The 16,785-nt window shown below is 51.4% G+C and overlaps 1 protein-coding gene across 1 annotated transcript in view; it reads right to left on the bottom strand.

Annotated features, from left to right (window-relative positions):
* Window positions 1-16,314, bottom strand: part of Dscam1 (Down syndrome cell adhesion molecule 1) — a 56,758-nt gene extending 40,444 nt beyond the window's left edge. Inside the window, exons 1-6 of the mRNA XM_076910327.1 lie at window positions 16,181-16,314; window positions 13,709-13,832; window positions 10,153-10,334; window positions 9,384-9,522; window positions 6,649-6,810; window positions 4,810-4,980 (exon numbers count right to left, since the gene is read on the bottom strand). Of these exons, the coding sequence (XP_076766442.1) occupies window positions 4,810-4,980; window positions 6,649-6,810; window positions 9,384-9,522; window positions 10,153-10,334; window positions 13,709-13,796 (742 nt within the window). The 5' untranslated portion in view covers window positions 13,797-13,832; window positions 16,181-16,314. The remainder of the gene's footprint in view (window positions 1-4,809; window positions 4,981-6,648; window positions 6,811-9,383; window positions 9,523-10,152; window positions 10,335-13,708; window positions 13,833-16,180) is intronic.
* Window positions 16,315-16,785: the final 471 nt, after the last annotated feature.

The raw sequence follows: 16,785 nt of genomic DNA on the forward strand, positions 1-16,785 counted from the left end.
TCGTTTCGACACGGTGCAACTTTCTAACCAGGGATAATTGACTTATCGGAAAAGAACAGCCGGTATCGGTTCTATTGGAACAGTTTAATCGAGCCGGTTGGCGTTTTCCACGGGCGTGGTAGAAAATTCGTACTCGATACGGGTCCGTTCAGAAATATTCAATTATCCCGACGACCACACGGTACTCGTCCCGGACATCGACGCGCACACTTTAACAGGGCGCGGGGACGGGTACAATGCCGTCTTGATTAATACATTGGCCCGCATGCACTCCATTACTTTCAGCTACCTTGGGCCAAGTCCGTCGGCCGTTGAACAGCGACGGACTCTTCATCTATCTCGTGCTTTCAACGGTCGACGAGCCGTTTGGCGGTTCAAGCTCGTACGTCAAACAACGGACGGGGGAATATCGAGTTTGCATTGTTCCCGACGTGCCTGTGAAACTTTGTAAGGAACACTGACACGTCGGACGTGTTGATCTTTCGGACGTTACCACGCGATACTCCCTTTAATCCTTTTAACCCGCTCGTGGAGATATTTCGTCTGATTTGACGAGGGGCTGTTGTCAACCCCTTATGAAACAAAATTTTCGTTGCAGATACTTGAAATATTATTGTTCTATTGAAAAGTTAATTTCTGTTCTTCTCGATGACTTCCGGTCGCGAAATGAATCGCAGACGAACGAGCTCGATGCATGCAGTTAACAACGACTACAAGCGACAATAACCATAACCATATGCTCTACAGTAGTCACACGGGGAAAAAAGGGTTCGTGGTAGTTGGTGGAATCGTGGAAAAAGTGTTAGAGGATGGGAAGGAAGTCTGGGACAGCGCGAGCAGCGGCAGTCAACGTCGTACGAACAGTTCAAGAATAGAGTTCGGCGTTTACACATTCCGAAACGAGGGGCATCCGGGTTTTCGAACGAATCTCGTCGTACGCCAGTACGCATCTCTCTCGTCGGTCGATCTTCTCGGTCGCGCTCGAAATTCGAGTGGAGGCCGATGGAACGAACGCGTATCCCAAAGAAACGAAAAAATGAGGGAGGGAGAAAAAACGAAAGAAAACGACGCTGGTGACATGTAATCACGGAAGCGATTTCGTTGGCCAGTTATTCACTTATTTACGACGCCACGACGCATCCTGTTTCTTTTCCTCGTGACTAGCCGCAGCCTACTCTCGTGGCGGCCGATTTCCGGTCTCCTCTGTCTCGCGATCGCGACGCACAATGGCGATCGTTACCTGTTGCGTGTTCTCCCTTCGTTACGCACGAACCGAGAGAGTGATCTCTGCTCGAACAAAACACAGAGGATCGCAGAGGATATCGCTTATTATATATCCTTGGACGATTCGATCGGTGCACGTACATAGGCGCAGCCAACGATTATCTATCGATAGACATCGATTTTGTTATCTGATAGTTCTCCGACACTTTTGTATCATTAAGATATCGATAAATTGAATTTATTTTAACTCCTTCTATAACAGAAATAAGAGACGCATTACATTTAGGCGTGTCTTGTTTCCTTTTTGATAATGAACATCTATTCAACGTATTAAATCCAATAACGGGCTGTGGCTTTCCAAAATTTCATGTGATAAAATCATTTTGCTTAATATGAGTGCCCTTGTGGCAAGAAAAAAATGGTATCGATCAGTCTACCGTTTATTTTTTTTATCTTTTGGGTGTGTCAACGATATCGATAGCTATCGATAAGCGAGTGAAAATTTCAATAATCGATAACCATCAGCAGCACCTACTGTACGAAGGAATGCTCGGAACGCCGGTTCACGACGACACGTTCTCCGCGCGGCGCCGGACGAAAACGATCGCACACGCATGCCTTTCCGCTTTTCCACGTGCCTACCGTGGAACCGAGCGGGGAAATCGGAGCCAGCTCGAGCGAACCCACGCGTTACCGATCGTTCGATCACGAAATAAAGGGAAAAACTCGACGACGACGGGCCGCGGCGGCGTGGATTGAAAAAGAATGAAAAACGTCCCAGCGCATTCATTTCATCAATTGCTCGTCACAGCAGGACGTGTTCTGCGTTTGCGTGTACCGTAATCGGTGCTAGGGTATATTTCAGTGGTCTCGTCTTCGATCCAAGAGTCAACCTCGACGAATTCGGCGACGAAGCTCGGTATGTGACACTTGATAATTGCGGCGTTCCCCCGAAGGACGTGTTCGTCCATCACGTTCACTGCATACCGCTGCCCGACAACTGCAACCAGACACCGGTTTCCGGTTTTACCATAAGCCGTACATCTACAGTAGCCACGTATCCGTGATGCGATCGATCGCTAAGAGCGTTCGGGAATTCGTGCGATCCTCACGGCCCCTAAACAATCGCTTGATCGAACGGTCGACGATTAATAAAAAAATAAAAGGCTAACATTCCATAGCTACTTTTTCTAAAAGCGAGATATACGGAATGTTATTCTTTCTGCACTCTATCGATCATTTAGAACGATGGAATAAATGCTGTACGCGATCAGCAGCGATTCCAGACGGAAATACACCGCGAATCAGAGTTTAATTGAACGCCTCGATTAAACCCACGATGCCTGCAATCCGTTCGAGCAAAGCGAACCGCGCTGTTTTCGGCTCATCAACGAATTCTTTCACCCCTTTGCAATTAGAGCAATTCGCGAACATCGACGAATGGAATCGGGTCGATCGATCTCGCGTAGCTCGGGCCGTGGTAGATACGCGCGAACCGAAGAACGAACGCCCGTGTCGAGGCAAAGGAGGAATTGAATCGGCGGATCCCTGCCGGAGCAACGAAAGCGGGGCAACGGATCTATCCCTCGATCGCATGCTGGCTGACTGGTACCGTATGATTGTCCATCGGCCATGTAACTGCCGCCGTTCGAATCGATCCATCCAACTACGTCCACGTGGTCTGCGACGAACGAGGGTACCTGACACTTGAAAATCGCCGCGTTCCCGCGAATCGCGAACTGATCGTAAACCTGAACTTCAAAGTACTGGGCCACCACTGTAATAAAAGCGGAACAGAGAAAGAGAGACAAAGAGGGAAACAATGAGAAAAGAGGAACAAACGAAAGTACGCAGTTTGTCGTTGCGGACTGCGCATGGTCGGTTCGGACGGTAGCTTTGATCCAGCCGATTAAAATTTCAATGAACCGCAACGCTGGGCTCTCCGCAAACGGTAGAGTTCATCGACGTGGCGACGTTCTCTTTGCACCGATGGAAATTAGGCTAGGCCAGCGGACATCAATTTTCTCGTCGGTTTGATTAGTCCCCGGGTTAATCTAATCCGAAATCACGAACGGGGACAGCGTTCCCGTTTCCCAACCGCTTCGTTCGCCGCGCGCTCGCTGGTCGGACGGAACGGGCCGCAAATATTTGACGAGGAACATTTCCACGATCCGTTTTATGGCACTTAATCGCGAATGGAACGTCAGCATGGCGAAACGTAACGTGTACCCTGAGCCACCATTGATTCGTCCCCGCTCTGTGTGATCCTCCGATCTGGGAGGGTCCGTCTATCCTACTTATGCGAGGAGAGTTTTATCTCGATGGAAACGCGCGGGAGTTTCACCGATCGACCGACATTTGTCATACTCCGGGTGGCACTTGGTAACCTCTTAACGTTTGCTGAAATACGTATCGCGCATAAGCATCTGGTTTCTGTGAATGGCTGTATAAACTTGAATGGGCATCGACTCTTCTGTTATTATGCTATTGTGCGCGCACGCCTGGTACGCACCATGGCAGTCGTAAACTTTTACGGCGATAGGAGTCACGGTTAAACGCAATGGAACACGCGAAATTGCTATTACGATGGTTTGCATCACTAGCATTTGTCGTCAGACGCTGACTTCAAGTAGAATGAGTAACATTCGAGTGAGTATCTCCTGCGTCGTGGTCAGCGTTTAAGTGGAATAGGTAACACTTTTACTCCCTGCGCTCTCGTCTGACGCCGAGTACAAGTAGAATGAGTAATACTTTTACTTCGAACGCTATCGTCAGACGGTTGCTTTCGAATAGAACGGGCTGAATTCTACTTCTCGCGATGGTAATTCATAATTCAGACGCATCGAGAGGTTAATTGGCCGTGAAATAAATTCCATCGAGCTGCACTGAGCCATCTTTTTAACGTTCGATTGTTAGCCGAACGGAAGCGGATCGTCCTGTTCGCGGTCGCGTTTAATTCACGCGGTGGTCTCGATTAATCCGATTTAACTTAATCCGCGTGGGTCTCGCGGCGAGGAACGAGGCCACTGCCAGCCGCGCGCTCTGCCCCTGTCCTCTGTTTGCGTTGGTTGGAACGAAAAAATAGGCATACTTTTCGATAGACGAGACGGAGAGGAGACTCCGTCGCCAGAGGCGAAATTCGCCTCCCCTTTTTCCCCGTGTGCGTATCCAAGTGCGCGCATCCTGCGCGCCCTAAGAGCGGACAATGCCAACGCGTCGACGTGCACGCCGCGTTAAAGCGGGGACCAGCCGGAGCCGTCTGTTCGCGCGAGAGGGATGAGCACGCTGGTAATTCCATTTATTAATTCCATTAAAACGCCGGCAGGACTTGTTGGCCGGTAAATCGAGTTGGCCGCGTTGCGGAGACCGCTTGCGTTCTAAAGCCACGAGGCAAACTCGACGATTCCCATCGATCGAAATCCCGAGCATCGAAAAAGGCTAACACTCTCTACAGCGCTTCGCGATGGAGGATCGTCCCCTTTCAACCGACACAATGGGCGAACAATTTTCGCGCATGCACGCCGCAAAACCTTCGTGCTCATCGCGCGCTAGCTAAATATGCCTTTCTTTAGCCGAGACGAGTACCCTTTTCATCTTGGCTGTTCGCGTTGTACGTGGACCCGTCCTCGACAGCCAGCCACTCGATCACGTCTACAAAATCCGCCACAAAGCTGGGCACGAGACACTTCAAGGTTGCCGTGTTGCCGCGCAAGACGAACTCGTCGATGACCCTCGTCTCGTAGAACTGCTGGACCACTGCAACGCGCATCCTCCCAGAGAACGTGAACGCGACACGGAAAGTCGCGTAGAAATCGGGACGGAAACGAAGAGAGTTCGACGAAATTCACGCCTTCCCACCCAATCCGTCTTAATCGGAATTCGTTCACTCGGGAGGAAGGAAATGAAACAGTTGAGATTGGTGGCGAGGGAGAGAAACGGAAGTCCGTTTCCCTGGCGCAGGTTCGTGGAGCAACGAGGATGAGAGATCGCACGGGTCTCCGCCTACCGTAATCCTCTCCGGTCGTGTAAACCGTTCCATCGTCGGCTACCCATTGATCCACCTGAACGAACTCCGACACGAAACTCGGTATTTTGCATTTCATGATCGCGCTGTTCGCCCGTATCACGTACTCGTTCTCGGCCTCGGTGACGTAGAACTGCGAAACGACTGCCCGCGCGGGCACAAACCAGGATCAACGTGATCAACGATTAGACACAGGTGAACAGACAATATGTGACCGCGTGTGCGCACGTTTCCGTGGATCGCAGATAGAGAGAGAGACTACAAGCGCACACGTTTTGGGATTAATCGTCCACGGGAAGTTCAATGAATTCAACGACACGCCTCGGGGTATCCACCACCTGATCCACCTTTATGAGAAACGTTTCAAAGTGGAGTTCACTGGCGTTCACCGCTTTTCCGATAGCGAACTGTAAAGGTAGCCTCGCGATCGCTTTGTCGTGGCCAAGGTACGTGACTCGATTTGGTTGAATAACGAAGTGGATTGGAGCAAATTGCATAGTCCAACAGACGCGGGTTAAAGAACAAGATTATCGAAAGTACGGATAAATGAAACCGCGAGACGGGTTAAAAATTCCCGCGCAGAGTTTGCGTGTCGCGTTGGCAGACGAGAGGATTCACCGCGAGGCGTGTCTAAGCCCTCGTGCAAAGTCGAATCCCCGTAGTACCCTGGCCGACTGCGGGGTCCTCCGGTAGATAAACTTCTCCGTCCTCCCTGATCCACGCCTCGACTGTAACGAACTCCGCGATGTAGCTTGGAATGCTGCATTTCAAGATCGCGCTGTTCCCTCTGATCACGTACTCCGTGAGGATTTCCGGTTGATACGGCTGCGTGACGACTGCACGGGAAACACAGAGGCTAGGCTACTACGGACGGCGATGCATTCGCTGGTATCCTCTCGGATGGGGCTCTCGCGAAAGTTCGCCGAGCACTGATTCGCGCGAGAAAACGGGAAGCCAACGGCCGAGATTAAGCGTTCCGCGTTCGACTCGGCCGGGCAGCAGATATTCGCGCGATCCCCGAGAGCGGCCGGCGCTTCGTTTAATCGAGTTCGTTTATTTTCTTAGCAGGGCCATATAATCCCGGCGTGAGAGCCGCAGCGGATGGTTCGTTAACCCTGGTCGCGTTGCCGCCGCCGTTCAACTGCCGCCAGACTGGATCGCGCCGGAAGCGTATCGTTACCACGTGCCACTTTGAACTTTTAACCGAGTTTGCCGTTTGGGAAACGGAGTGTCCAACTGGCGGGATGGGGACGAAAAAACTTGGAAGACCGACTCGGTGTGTACGATTCGAGGGAAGAGGGACGCGGTGAAGGGTCACCGGGGGAGAAAAAAAGGGGAGGACGGTGATGAGGGTGGGCTGGTGAAGGAAAAAACGGGCGCAGGAAGAATGAATGTAGTACCGTAGTCGTTGGTCGGCTTGAAGGTCGAACCGTCGCTTCCCACCCAGGCGTCGACCGACACGAATTCCGCGACGAAGCTGGGTATGGTGCATTTCAAGATGGCTGCGTTTCCGCGTATCACGTATTCGGACACGACCTCCGCCTCGTAGTACTGAGTCACGACTGAGGGGGAACATGGACGGTGCGATAAGTCATTGAGTAATTAGCATGAGGCTGAAAACGGGTCAGCCTCGACCGTTTCGTTTTAGGGAAGGCATTCGAGTCCTCGCGTGCGACCGACCCCGTTTCGGCAACCCTCTCCCGCACGGAAACGATCGTCACGCGATTGATCATACGACGTTGACAAAACCTAACTCGCGCTGCCGGTTTTTGCTCCGTTTCGAGTCTACTTCCCCTACCGTCCTTCTCGTCGGGATTAAAAGAGTTTCCCTGGTCGTCCTGCCAGCCGACTACTTGAACGAACTCAGCCACGAAGCTGGGTATGCTGCACTTGAGAATAGCCGCGTTGCCGCGTATCACGTACTCGTTATTTACTTCGCTCTGATAATACTGGTGCACCACTAGAATAGACGGAAACGTCGATAATCAGGCTCCGTTCTATGCCACGCGCGTCGCCTTAACGCGCGAACGTTATACGCGTACGCAGATAGGTTTTGCTCGTATTTGCTGCCGCGATTATCGTTTCATACGTATCGTGCAGCTCGTTCTCTGCGAGTTATTTGAAATAAATCGATAATATCGTCGATCCGATTGTTCCCTGGGGCTCTCTGTCATGTCCGTCGTCGACGAGCCGCGTCGACGACGCTCAATGGGACTGGCGTGGACAAGCGGGTGTAACGAACAGCAGCGTTGCTGGGACGCACGACGTTGACGGCAGCTTCTCCCGTAGACGCGTTCACCGGTCGTCGCCGTCGTCTCTCCGTCGAGCAGATCGATTCGCCAGGTCGCATCTTACGCCGCAGCCGCGAGAGCTTAGAAAAGCTCGCATCCACAGAGAAGGTAGAAGATGTCGACGCGTCGGGAAACGATCGGTGCACTTTGACTCCGCGCTTGTGTGCACGCTCGTGTGCCTACGTACCCCCGTTTCTACGCATGTGCGAGGCGGCACACACGAGGAGGCGAACCAGACACGAGGGGGAAAAAGCGAAATAGAGGAAGAGAGAGATAGAGAGTGAGTGCGCGGTACGAACAGCGGAGGGAAGGGTGCGAGGAACGTCTGACGTCGATGTCGACGATCTGCTCCAGTTATTTGGACCAGCGCGCTCCCCGGTAAAACAACGAGCTGGGAGCTACGTTAACGAGACGGCTCGACGATGTTCTCGCGTGCAAGTACACTGATTATGCGAGCGATTCGCCCACGCTTTCGGTCCGTTGCTCTATTTTCTACGGGTTCGCGGCTAGTTCGATGCCTTCTGATAACTGCTCCCACTCGCGACGCACCGTTCCCATCGATAAAATGTCATCGCACGCGAACGCTCGACGCGTCGACGTTTCTACTTCTCTTTCTCCCCTTTCCGTACTCGATCAACGTCGCACGGGTTCCACCAGGTTTCGCAAACGCGACGGAGTAACGATCTGCTCGCTCGGGAGAACGACGACGCTGACTTATCGTTCAGTCGACAGAGTCTTCTCGAGGAAATACCGTAATCGTCGCCAGGTACGAACTCCTCCCCCTGATCGGTATGCCAGGACAGAACCTTGACGAAATCGGCGACGAAGGACGGAACGACGCACTTCAAAATGGCACTGTTTCCACGGATCGCGTACTCCTTGTTCACGTCCGTGTCGTAGTACTGCGCCACCACTGCGATTTCGCAAACACGTTTCGCAGAGAAGGTGAATAAGAAACGCGTAGATCGGAACTCGCGAACGAACCGCCGTCCTCCCGTCTCCGTTTTTTCGCCACGAATATATCCCGCTCGAGAGAGTTTTCGCCCCGCTCGAGCCCTTGTACAAGTGGGTCGTGGTAACTGGGTCAACGGGTTCAAGCAAATTACAGCCGCTCGAGGAACGATTAAAAATTTCAACGATATTTCCGTTCGCCCCGCGAGCGGAAAGGCCGAACAAACGGAGCGTCGTCAATTATTGGTTTTCATTTGTTTGGCTGCTGCGGCAGAGACCGAAGAACGGCGTGTGTTCCACGCGAACAACGGCGGCGGCAGCGATTACTCGTTATGGAAGCCCTGATCTAATTTCGCCCGATTATTGCCGAAGGAAACGGCGATAATTGCCTACCGATACCCTATGCTCACCGTAACGTGTCGCGGTTGGCGAGCGCGAGGTACTGACCCAAAAATCTGCGACGGTAGTTTCATCGTTTCGCTGTTCGATACAGCTGGAATGAAAACGGTTTAAATATACCGTGCCTGGTTCATCTTTGACGTCGTGCCACTGTCACTTATTTGGAATAAAAAAAAAAACAACTTCTTTCTCCAATAGATAGGATAAGAAGTGAAAAAAAGGTGATAGTCTCTTATCTCTGATAGTTGGTTTTGTAGCTTATTCTGAGAACGTGATACTTGATAACAATTCTTTAAGGGTGTAAATAAATATCATCAATTTTGCAATTGTTTCATACTTTGACAACAGCAAGACGTTTTTATCGTTTACAGCGCGGTGATCAAAATTCGATCCAGGCTCGTTCAATTCGTTGCGTCGTTGAAGAATGTAACAGATGGCCAGGCGACGGCGTGGGTTCCCGCATGATTTTCGTAGGAAAGAGGATGACCACTTACCGGCTCTCACGTTAACATCTCGGCTGTGAACTGAACCTGCTGGAGAACGCGCCAGACAGCTGTAAACCTGAGCATGAACTTCTTGACGGTAATCCTCGGCGCGGAAAGGTGGGAAGACCAAGTTTCCATTCGGCAAAACCTGTTAAGAAACGCAGTGTTTTCATTAGCGAATGAAACGGTCTAATAAAGATCTGTTTGCACACGTGGTTTCGCGTCGGTTTAGAGCCAGTTCTGTGTCAGTGTAACCACACGCGTTTAGACATAACGGGCTATAGAGTGACTCACATAATTTTACGGAAGTGGACGGTCGCTGATACCGCGTAAAGAGGCCTTTAAAGTAGCTCGGAAGCTATTGCGGTTTGACAAAATTTATCGTGCTGGCTGCAAGCCTATAAAATTTCTCGCGTGCTCGAGTGCGTTACTATCTCAGCATCGGTTTGCGATAATTCCAGGTAACTTTTACTTTCCGTAGGCGATACACTTTCTAAACAGTCAAGAGCTTTGAAAACAGCACTTCGTATATGCACACGGAAAATAATTCCCCGCGGAACGATCTTAAGGCGACAATGAATTCGACCTTCTCGTCATTTGAGCGATTGTCGTAAGATCGCTTCGTTTCATCGGTAAACGCGGTGACACGTGGGTGGCCGAGTCTCAATCATTCGATCCGCAGTGGGCAGTCGGTCGATTTCGATTGCGCAACGAGAACAAGGACGGAGGTAACGATCGTTGCAAAGTAGCTTCCGTTTGGAAATAATTTCTGAAATACCTGTCTGAGTCCAGGAACATCCCCTACAGCGCTTCCGTCAGCACGAACCCAGATGATGTCCGGTTGGGGGTTTCCTCTAGCCTGGCATTCGACAACAGCTCCGGTTCCGTTTGAGAAGTCGACTCGGTTTGGCGGTTCCTTGACAAATACTGGTCCCATGGATTCATCCTCAGCGCAAGCCACTGCAACAGCGGAAGGTACCGTTTTAGCGTACCGTAGAAGGATACAGAAGCGATTGGAACGCTGCCGTTGCAGCACGCCGACCATGCAGCGGCGCTGAAAGATCAATTAATCGAAGCAATCACGGGCGAAAAGGAACTTTTGTTGCGTGTCTTTCAGCCTCGCTTATCATCCGTTCTCCGCCAGGATACGCGACACCCACGTTCAATTGGCGCGTCGCCAATTGCAGCAAACAACAGGTTGCCGGTCTGCCTATTGAATAATATGCTATCAGCGTCACGTGACCATAAGGGAGACGGCAATGCGTGATTCCTTTTCCGTCACGGAGATCACCATTTCGTCCATCCGCATCGGCAAGAGCCGCACAATCGAAGCCTCGTTATCGCGCGCCGACGAGAGGGCTAAAACTCGATTAAATCGTCGAGTTCCCTGACCGATTCCTGACAAAAGCGGCTCGTAAATTCACTTCTCGGACGCGTCTTCGATCCGATCGCCCGTTCACGCGTGTTCGCGATTGTACAAGAGCTTCTCTGCGCCACTTTCGTGCCGCGCAACCGCCTACCGGGATATAGCCGCGATTACGACGCAACGAGGAGCGGATAAAACGCGGCAAGTTGTAAAATCCGAGTCACGAAGAACCGGTTGGTGAAGCGTACGCAACCCAGGCGAACGACAGGAGGTGTACAGGTACGAGGAACAGGTGTTCCGAAGTTTTGTCGTATCAGAACTCGACCGCCTTGCCTTTCGACGAGGCGTGCCTGTTCCACTGCGAGCGTCGTGCCAACTTCACCTCTTAACGCCGGTATCCATGATTTTCCGACGCGAACGATCCTCCGTCTGCTTCGAAGCGGTCAGAGGTTACGCGAATCAGAATTTTTTCACGCGACAGAAGACGTTTTTTGAAACCACGCGATACACCTCGGACGTGTTTATCCGTACACGATTCCATAAAAGTACAAAGTGCTAACAATTAACGCGAGCGCGTAATAAAGTAGCCAACGACCATTCAAGGTTGTAAACCTGTTCGCGAAAAAAACCGATCTTTACCAGTAACGATGTACCACGACTGTTACAGCAGGCGTTAAGAGGTTAATTACACTTTTACGACGCCGTGATCTCTTCGCCGCGTGGCATCGCGGATGGACCAGCCGCGATTTCGTACCGCTCGCCTCTCGAGAATCAGCTGTGTTCTATCGTACCGAGCATTGAACGAGGTGCTTGTTCGTTAACGTCCGAGTTTATTCGCGAGTGAACGTTCACGGAAAACGGAGGCGAAGGGAGGATTGATCGGTGACCCGATAAGTCCCGTATAAAAGCGTTTTTTCGTAGAGTTCCAGCGTTACGCGCCCGCGATCAAAGAAGAGATTCTTCCCGGTCGATAACCGCTCTGTAATCTATATATAGGCAAGCTTTGAAACGTCCGGACACGCTGCATCGAATATATTCCCAGCGGAGATACGCCGGTACCAACCTGGCCGTGTGTTGTTCGCTCGCACCACCAGAAAGAACGTTGTGCGTGTGACTCACGCGCCTACGCTTCGCGCGTGTGCGTTGGAACTCGAAAGATCGTGCCGGCCATAATAAACAGCGGGGGAGGACTGTGTGAAAAGGTCCAAGCCGATCGGGGGAACGACCAGAAGTCGTTCGTAATCGACATCTCGTTACCTCGAGTTCCATCCCGCGAGTCGCGAGTCTCGCAAGTCCCGCGTCCCATGTCGCGATTATCGGAGCGCATTTAAATCCTTTACAGGGCGATACTATCAGCGTGGAATTTCGATCATATATTCTTGTCTCGTGTGTATGGATAACCAAAGACTTTATCAGAGATCGTTCCATCCGAAATGAATGATTTCTATTTTTCTCTGCTGAGCTGTGGTTTCATTTACGAGATCGCCATTTACGAACCTGCGACGCGGTTCAAGCGAGGCGATCTCGCGCGGAAGCAACCGAGCCCCTATATACCTGTTCTGACTTTTGGGTCAAGTACGCAGGCTTTCGTCGGCCTGTTTGATTTAGCTTCAGGGAGTATTTTTAAACCTGCCTGGTGGCACTCTTCCCCACTGGGCAATATTCGTGGCATTCCTCTCCCCACGGAACCAGCGTACGCTACGCGTTTTTCCGTTTGCTCCGTGCTGTTTTTTCCTCCGTTTCGTTGGAAAGTATCCTCGGGCTAAGTCCACGCTGACTCGCCGTTGCGCCTCGCCGCTGGTAGTGTAACCAACGCGAAATCAAAGGATTCACCTGGCATCGCACGGTGTGCTCCGGCAAAATACGATTCTCTTTCAGGCACGAGCGTCCGTTCTGGGAACAGCAGCTGTTCCTTTCCCTTCGTGTTTCCTCCTGCGCGCCCCTCTGTTCCTTGGCCTTTTCTCCGGCAGCTGCACTCCGCGTGCTCCGTTTCTACCTACCTACGCCTCTCGTGGACCTTTCACGGGCTGACCGATTCGAGACGAGGCGAACGCGAGATTGCATCGAGCGCGGCCCGTCTGATTTCCTGCCCGTCCTCTTCCCCTCTGACAGGGGGACGAAATTGTTCCCCAAACTGTCCGGAACGTGAAAGCTGCACGAGAGATATATCGGGGTGGATTCGCTATTCTGCGAGAGTAGGCGAATTTCCTTGGAGGAAACGAGGTATGTACCGGTGTCATTTCATCTCCAAATGGAAATAACATATACGACTCGACTACGTGCCCTTTGAGAGCGGCGAGGAAGACTTTCATCGTCAACTCGCATTATCTTCTTTATCGTAGCAAAAAGAATATTGTTACTTTTCCTAAGGTTTCAGAGAATTCTATAGAGAGCAAGGTGTGCCTACGCTTCCTTTGAATATCGCAAGTATGGAAACGGTTTCTGCGATGGAAATACATTGACAGCCAAAATTTGATGAACGTGAAACTCCAAAACGTGTAATGTATTCACTTTCTTTGCTTTCTGGTATACAGTTTTATCAAGTACATCTCGAAACGTCTGTCAATGTACCGCGTGCACAAGCGACGTTAATAGCGGCTCGAAAATTCTCTAGACCGACCGCCGTTGGATCACCCTATTGATCGCGCACGTCCGAAGAACGTGTCAGCCGGAAGATTGCTAAACGAAAGATGAGTTGCACCGCGTCAGCTGCTGATCTCACAGCCGCGCATCGTATCGTACGTGCCTAAACGATTAGATGGAGAAGATAGAACGCAGCAACGCACGTTCCCTACTCGTCAAAGTCCATTTATCGATACAGCCACTCCCTTCTTTAATCAAGGTACGATTACAAGAGTAAGGGATATCCATTTCCACGTAAACATTCCCGATTCACGGTCACCACACACGTATCGCACATGTATCGCTCATTACCAGTAACATACTTTTTTATAGTTGATTGACTCACCGTTCGTCAATGCCAGAAGTGCCAATAGAAACATCGTCGCGAGATAGCTGGGTATATTACACCCCCCTCCTGGAGGATCACGCCACATCCTGATCCTGTCTTCCTTGATCGCACTGATTCTCACCTGATTTCACAGAAAAGCACAGATTTCGAACTTGAACCTGGCCGAGCCACCGAGCTCGATCGATACCACGTGGACGCGACGATCGCAACAGTTACACGGTGACGCGACGTCGTAGCGAGAAGGGACCGATTAACGCCCGGCTGGAACGATTTCCTGAATCGCCTCCCGGCTGGAAGAGGATGCACGCGAGTTCCGCCCACGCGCGTCTCTCGATGAATATATTTGATCCGAGTAACCTTTATACGGTTCAAGGCCGACTGGCTGGTTCGTTATCCCTCGCTGGCATCGCGCAGACGGTGCCGTCGAACTTTTTGGAGCTCGCCGCGGAAAAAAAGGAAACGCCATGCATGACCGCGACCGGTGCAAGCTAGCCAGGCGGAAGCGGAACACGCCATCGGTCGTACTTGATAGTTCCCTCTGTTTCTACATTCTCATACGACCGATCTGCCCTGCAGTGCAAGCGGAAACAGGGAAAAGCGATGCAAGCTGCGATCGAATCTACGAGTTACAGAGGCGACAGCGTAAGAGGTAAACAGCTCGTGCTCGTTACGATTTATCACGCGACTAGTCATGTGGTTAATTATAGACCTATGAATGATCCAATAATAGTAACCAATATCATCGATTCCATCGTATCGTTTCGAGGCGAACGACGCAGATTCGAAACGATTCGATCGATTTCTGGAATCATCGCTGTGCAATTGCATGATAAATCATAACGTGTACGAGCCTCGTTTCAAAGTTTCGGCTTTCGTCGTGGAATTTATTGAGCACTGCCATTCCAGCAATACCCTGTACAATCTGAACGTGAATCTCGCGTGGCCAACGAGGAAAGCCCATCTTGCATCACGGATGCGCGATACGCAGCGAACGTGTCAAGCAGGCGAGAACGTGTAAGGAAAACTGGTAAACCTGGAGAGGTGCGCAAAAAAAAAGGAGGAAAATCGATGCGTGAAAACCGAAAGTGCGCGAGACCTTTAGCGTCCGTCGGCTCGCGATGATCCCTGGTACACGTTGCCGGCCGTTTTTCAAAAGCACCGGCGATACTCTGCGTGCACGTGCTGAATCGTTGATAGCGTGGGTTACGTAGGAAGAAGACAGTGAACGGGAGTGACGAACGACCTGGAAGAGGAGAAGGGAAAGAGAGAGGGAGAGATACGGGACAGGATAAAACGAAAGGGAGAAAGAGAGAGAAGGAGAGAGGAAAAGGGAGTCGGATAGGGCGAGAGAGAAATGGGAGAAGAGAAATAGAGATAGAGAAGAAAAGCACGGAGTAGTGCGGCTCGTCACGGAGCTGCTCCCTCTCGGTGGGTTTATTGATCGCAGGGTGCGGAGCGGACCAATCTACCCCTCGTACGCCATGCTTGCTGGTATTCGCCCGAACCAGTCCGCTTGCTCGCCAGCCAGCCCGATTCGCCTCTCCTCCGGCAGCATTCGCTAAATCCGGAAAACCCGCCCCCCGACCGTATAAAATGCCGCATGGCCTGCTACCTGGACCAGAAATACCATTCTCCTTCGCCGCCACCGAATCGCGACGCACGAAAGGTGCGGACTCGTAGACGCATTTTCGATTTAACAGACCAGCCGTGTCGTCGTTCGTCTAATTGCTCCTGATGTCAGTAGTACTACGATAGATATGGGCCATCCGGCATCACCCTGCAGGGAAGGTCACCACCCCTGCAGACGCCGCGAATCGAACGTATCGCATTTTTCTCTGATAGCCGTTCACCGTTCAGGAAAAACAAGGCCTTCGTTCATATCGAGGGGCAACGATATGCTCGATTGATGCATACACGCTTGATAACAATGTTTCCTCCGCAGTGGCCGTTGGGTCGTTGCATCGAGCGACTCAGCGTCAGATACGGTGCATCCAGAGGATGAGTCGCGTGCAGCCTCTTCGGTCGCAGACATTTCTACGACTCTTTAATACCGTAGAGTGAGACGGAAGGCTTGTCAATTCTAATCGAAACCCTAGGTGGCAATAACCCGGGCACGTCGGGCTAATATATGCCTCTAGTAAAATCACGTCAACGAACTGTTGCGATCGTTCGTAACCACGAGAACGCTACGAGCACGGAGCTGCGAATCGCGAACGATCACCCGCGGTAATCACACTCCGCTGCCACAGGGATCACATGCACACACGAACACACCCACGACAGAGATTTCGCAAATCCACGGATGGGCCTTCCCCACGGATCTTTTCGAATTTTCTTTCGTGCGGTGATCGCGCGACTTCTCTCTCTTTTTTTTCGGAGCGAAACGAGCCCTCCTCCACCTGGGAGCGTGACTCACACGTGCGATCGACACAAGTGCGGCCTTTTCACCTTCACCGATTTTTTACGTACCGACGACACGTCGATTAAATCGCAGAGACACACGCTGTAAGCACACACCGTTCCGGTTAACAGAACGAACACTCTAGGTCCGTAGACGACCGAAGAGTGCGACGAGGAGCGTCGTTTGCTTCGGGACAGCGGCTGCTCTACGGGATCTCGAGGTCGACCGTGGAGGGGAGATCGTCGCCGTGGTCCGCTGTTGTAGTGGGGCACACCGCGCCGGTTGGTCGACCTTTGTCGCGCGCGCGACGAAACCGTTCCGTACTTTCGCACCGACTCCTCTAATTGCAATCGTCTCTTATGCCTGCGCGCCGTCACGTCACTAAATTTCACTTCCTTAAAGCGTTTCGGACGTGACAAATGGTTGCGGTTAATAAGGCGTGCCAATTTTTCGCAACACGTTCCTGGCGCCAGGCCTCTCGACGTTGCGCCTCTGTTTTATCGCGAGTAACAAGATTAAGAGGCCGATTGCCAAACTTTTCATTATGATAAAGACTTTAGATTAAGAGGAATTGATATCGATACAACTTAAGTGTACCGGAGAAGAGTTTGCGTTAGCAATTTCATCATTCGCGTGTCGTACTCTTTTGGTATTCGAAACTGTATGTTCTCGG

The sequence above is a fragment of the Xylocopa sonorina genome, chromosome 2, assembly GCF_050948175.1.
Source record: "Xylocopa sonorina isolate GNS202 chromosome 2, iyXylSono1_principal, whole genome shotgun sequence".
Classification (NCBI taxonomy): domain Eukaryota; kingdom Metazoa; phylum Arthropoda; class Insecta; order Hymenoptera; family Apidae; genus Xylocopa; species Xylocopa sonorina.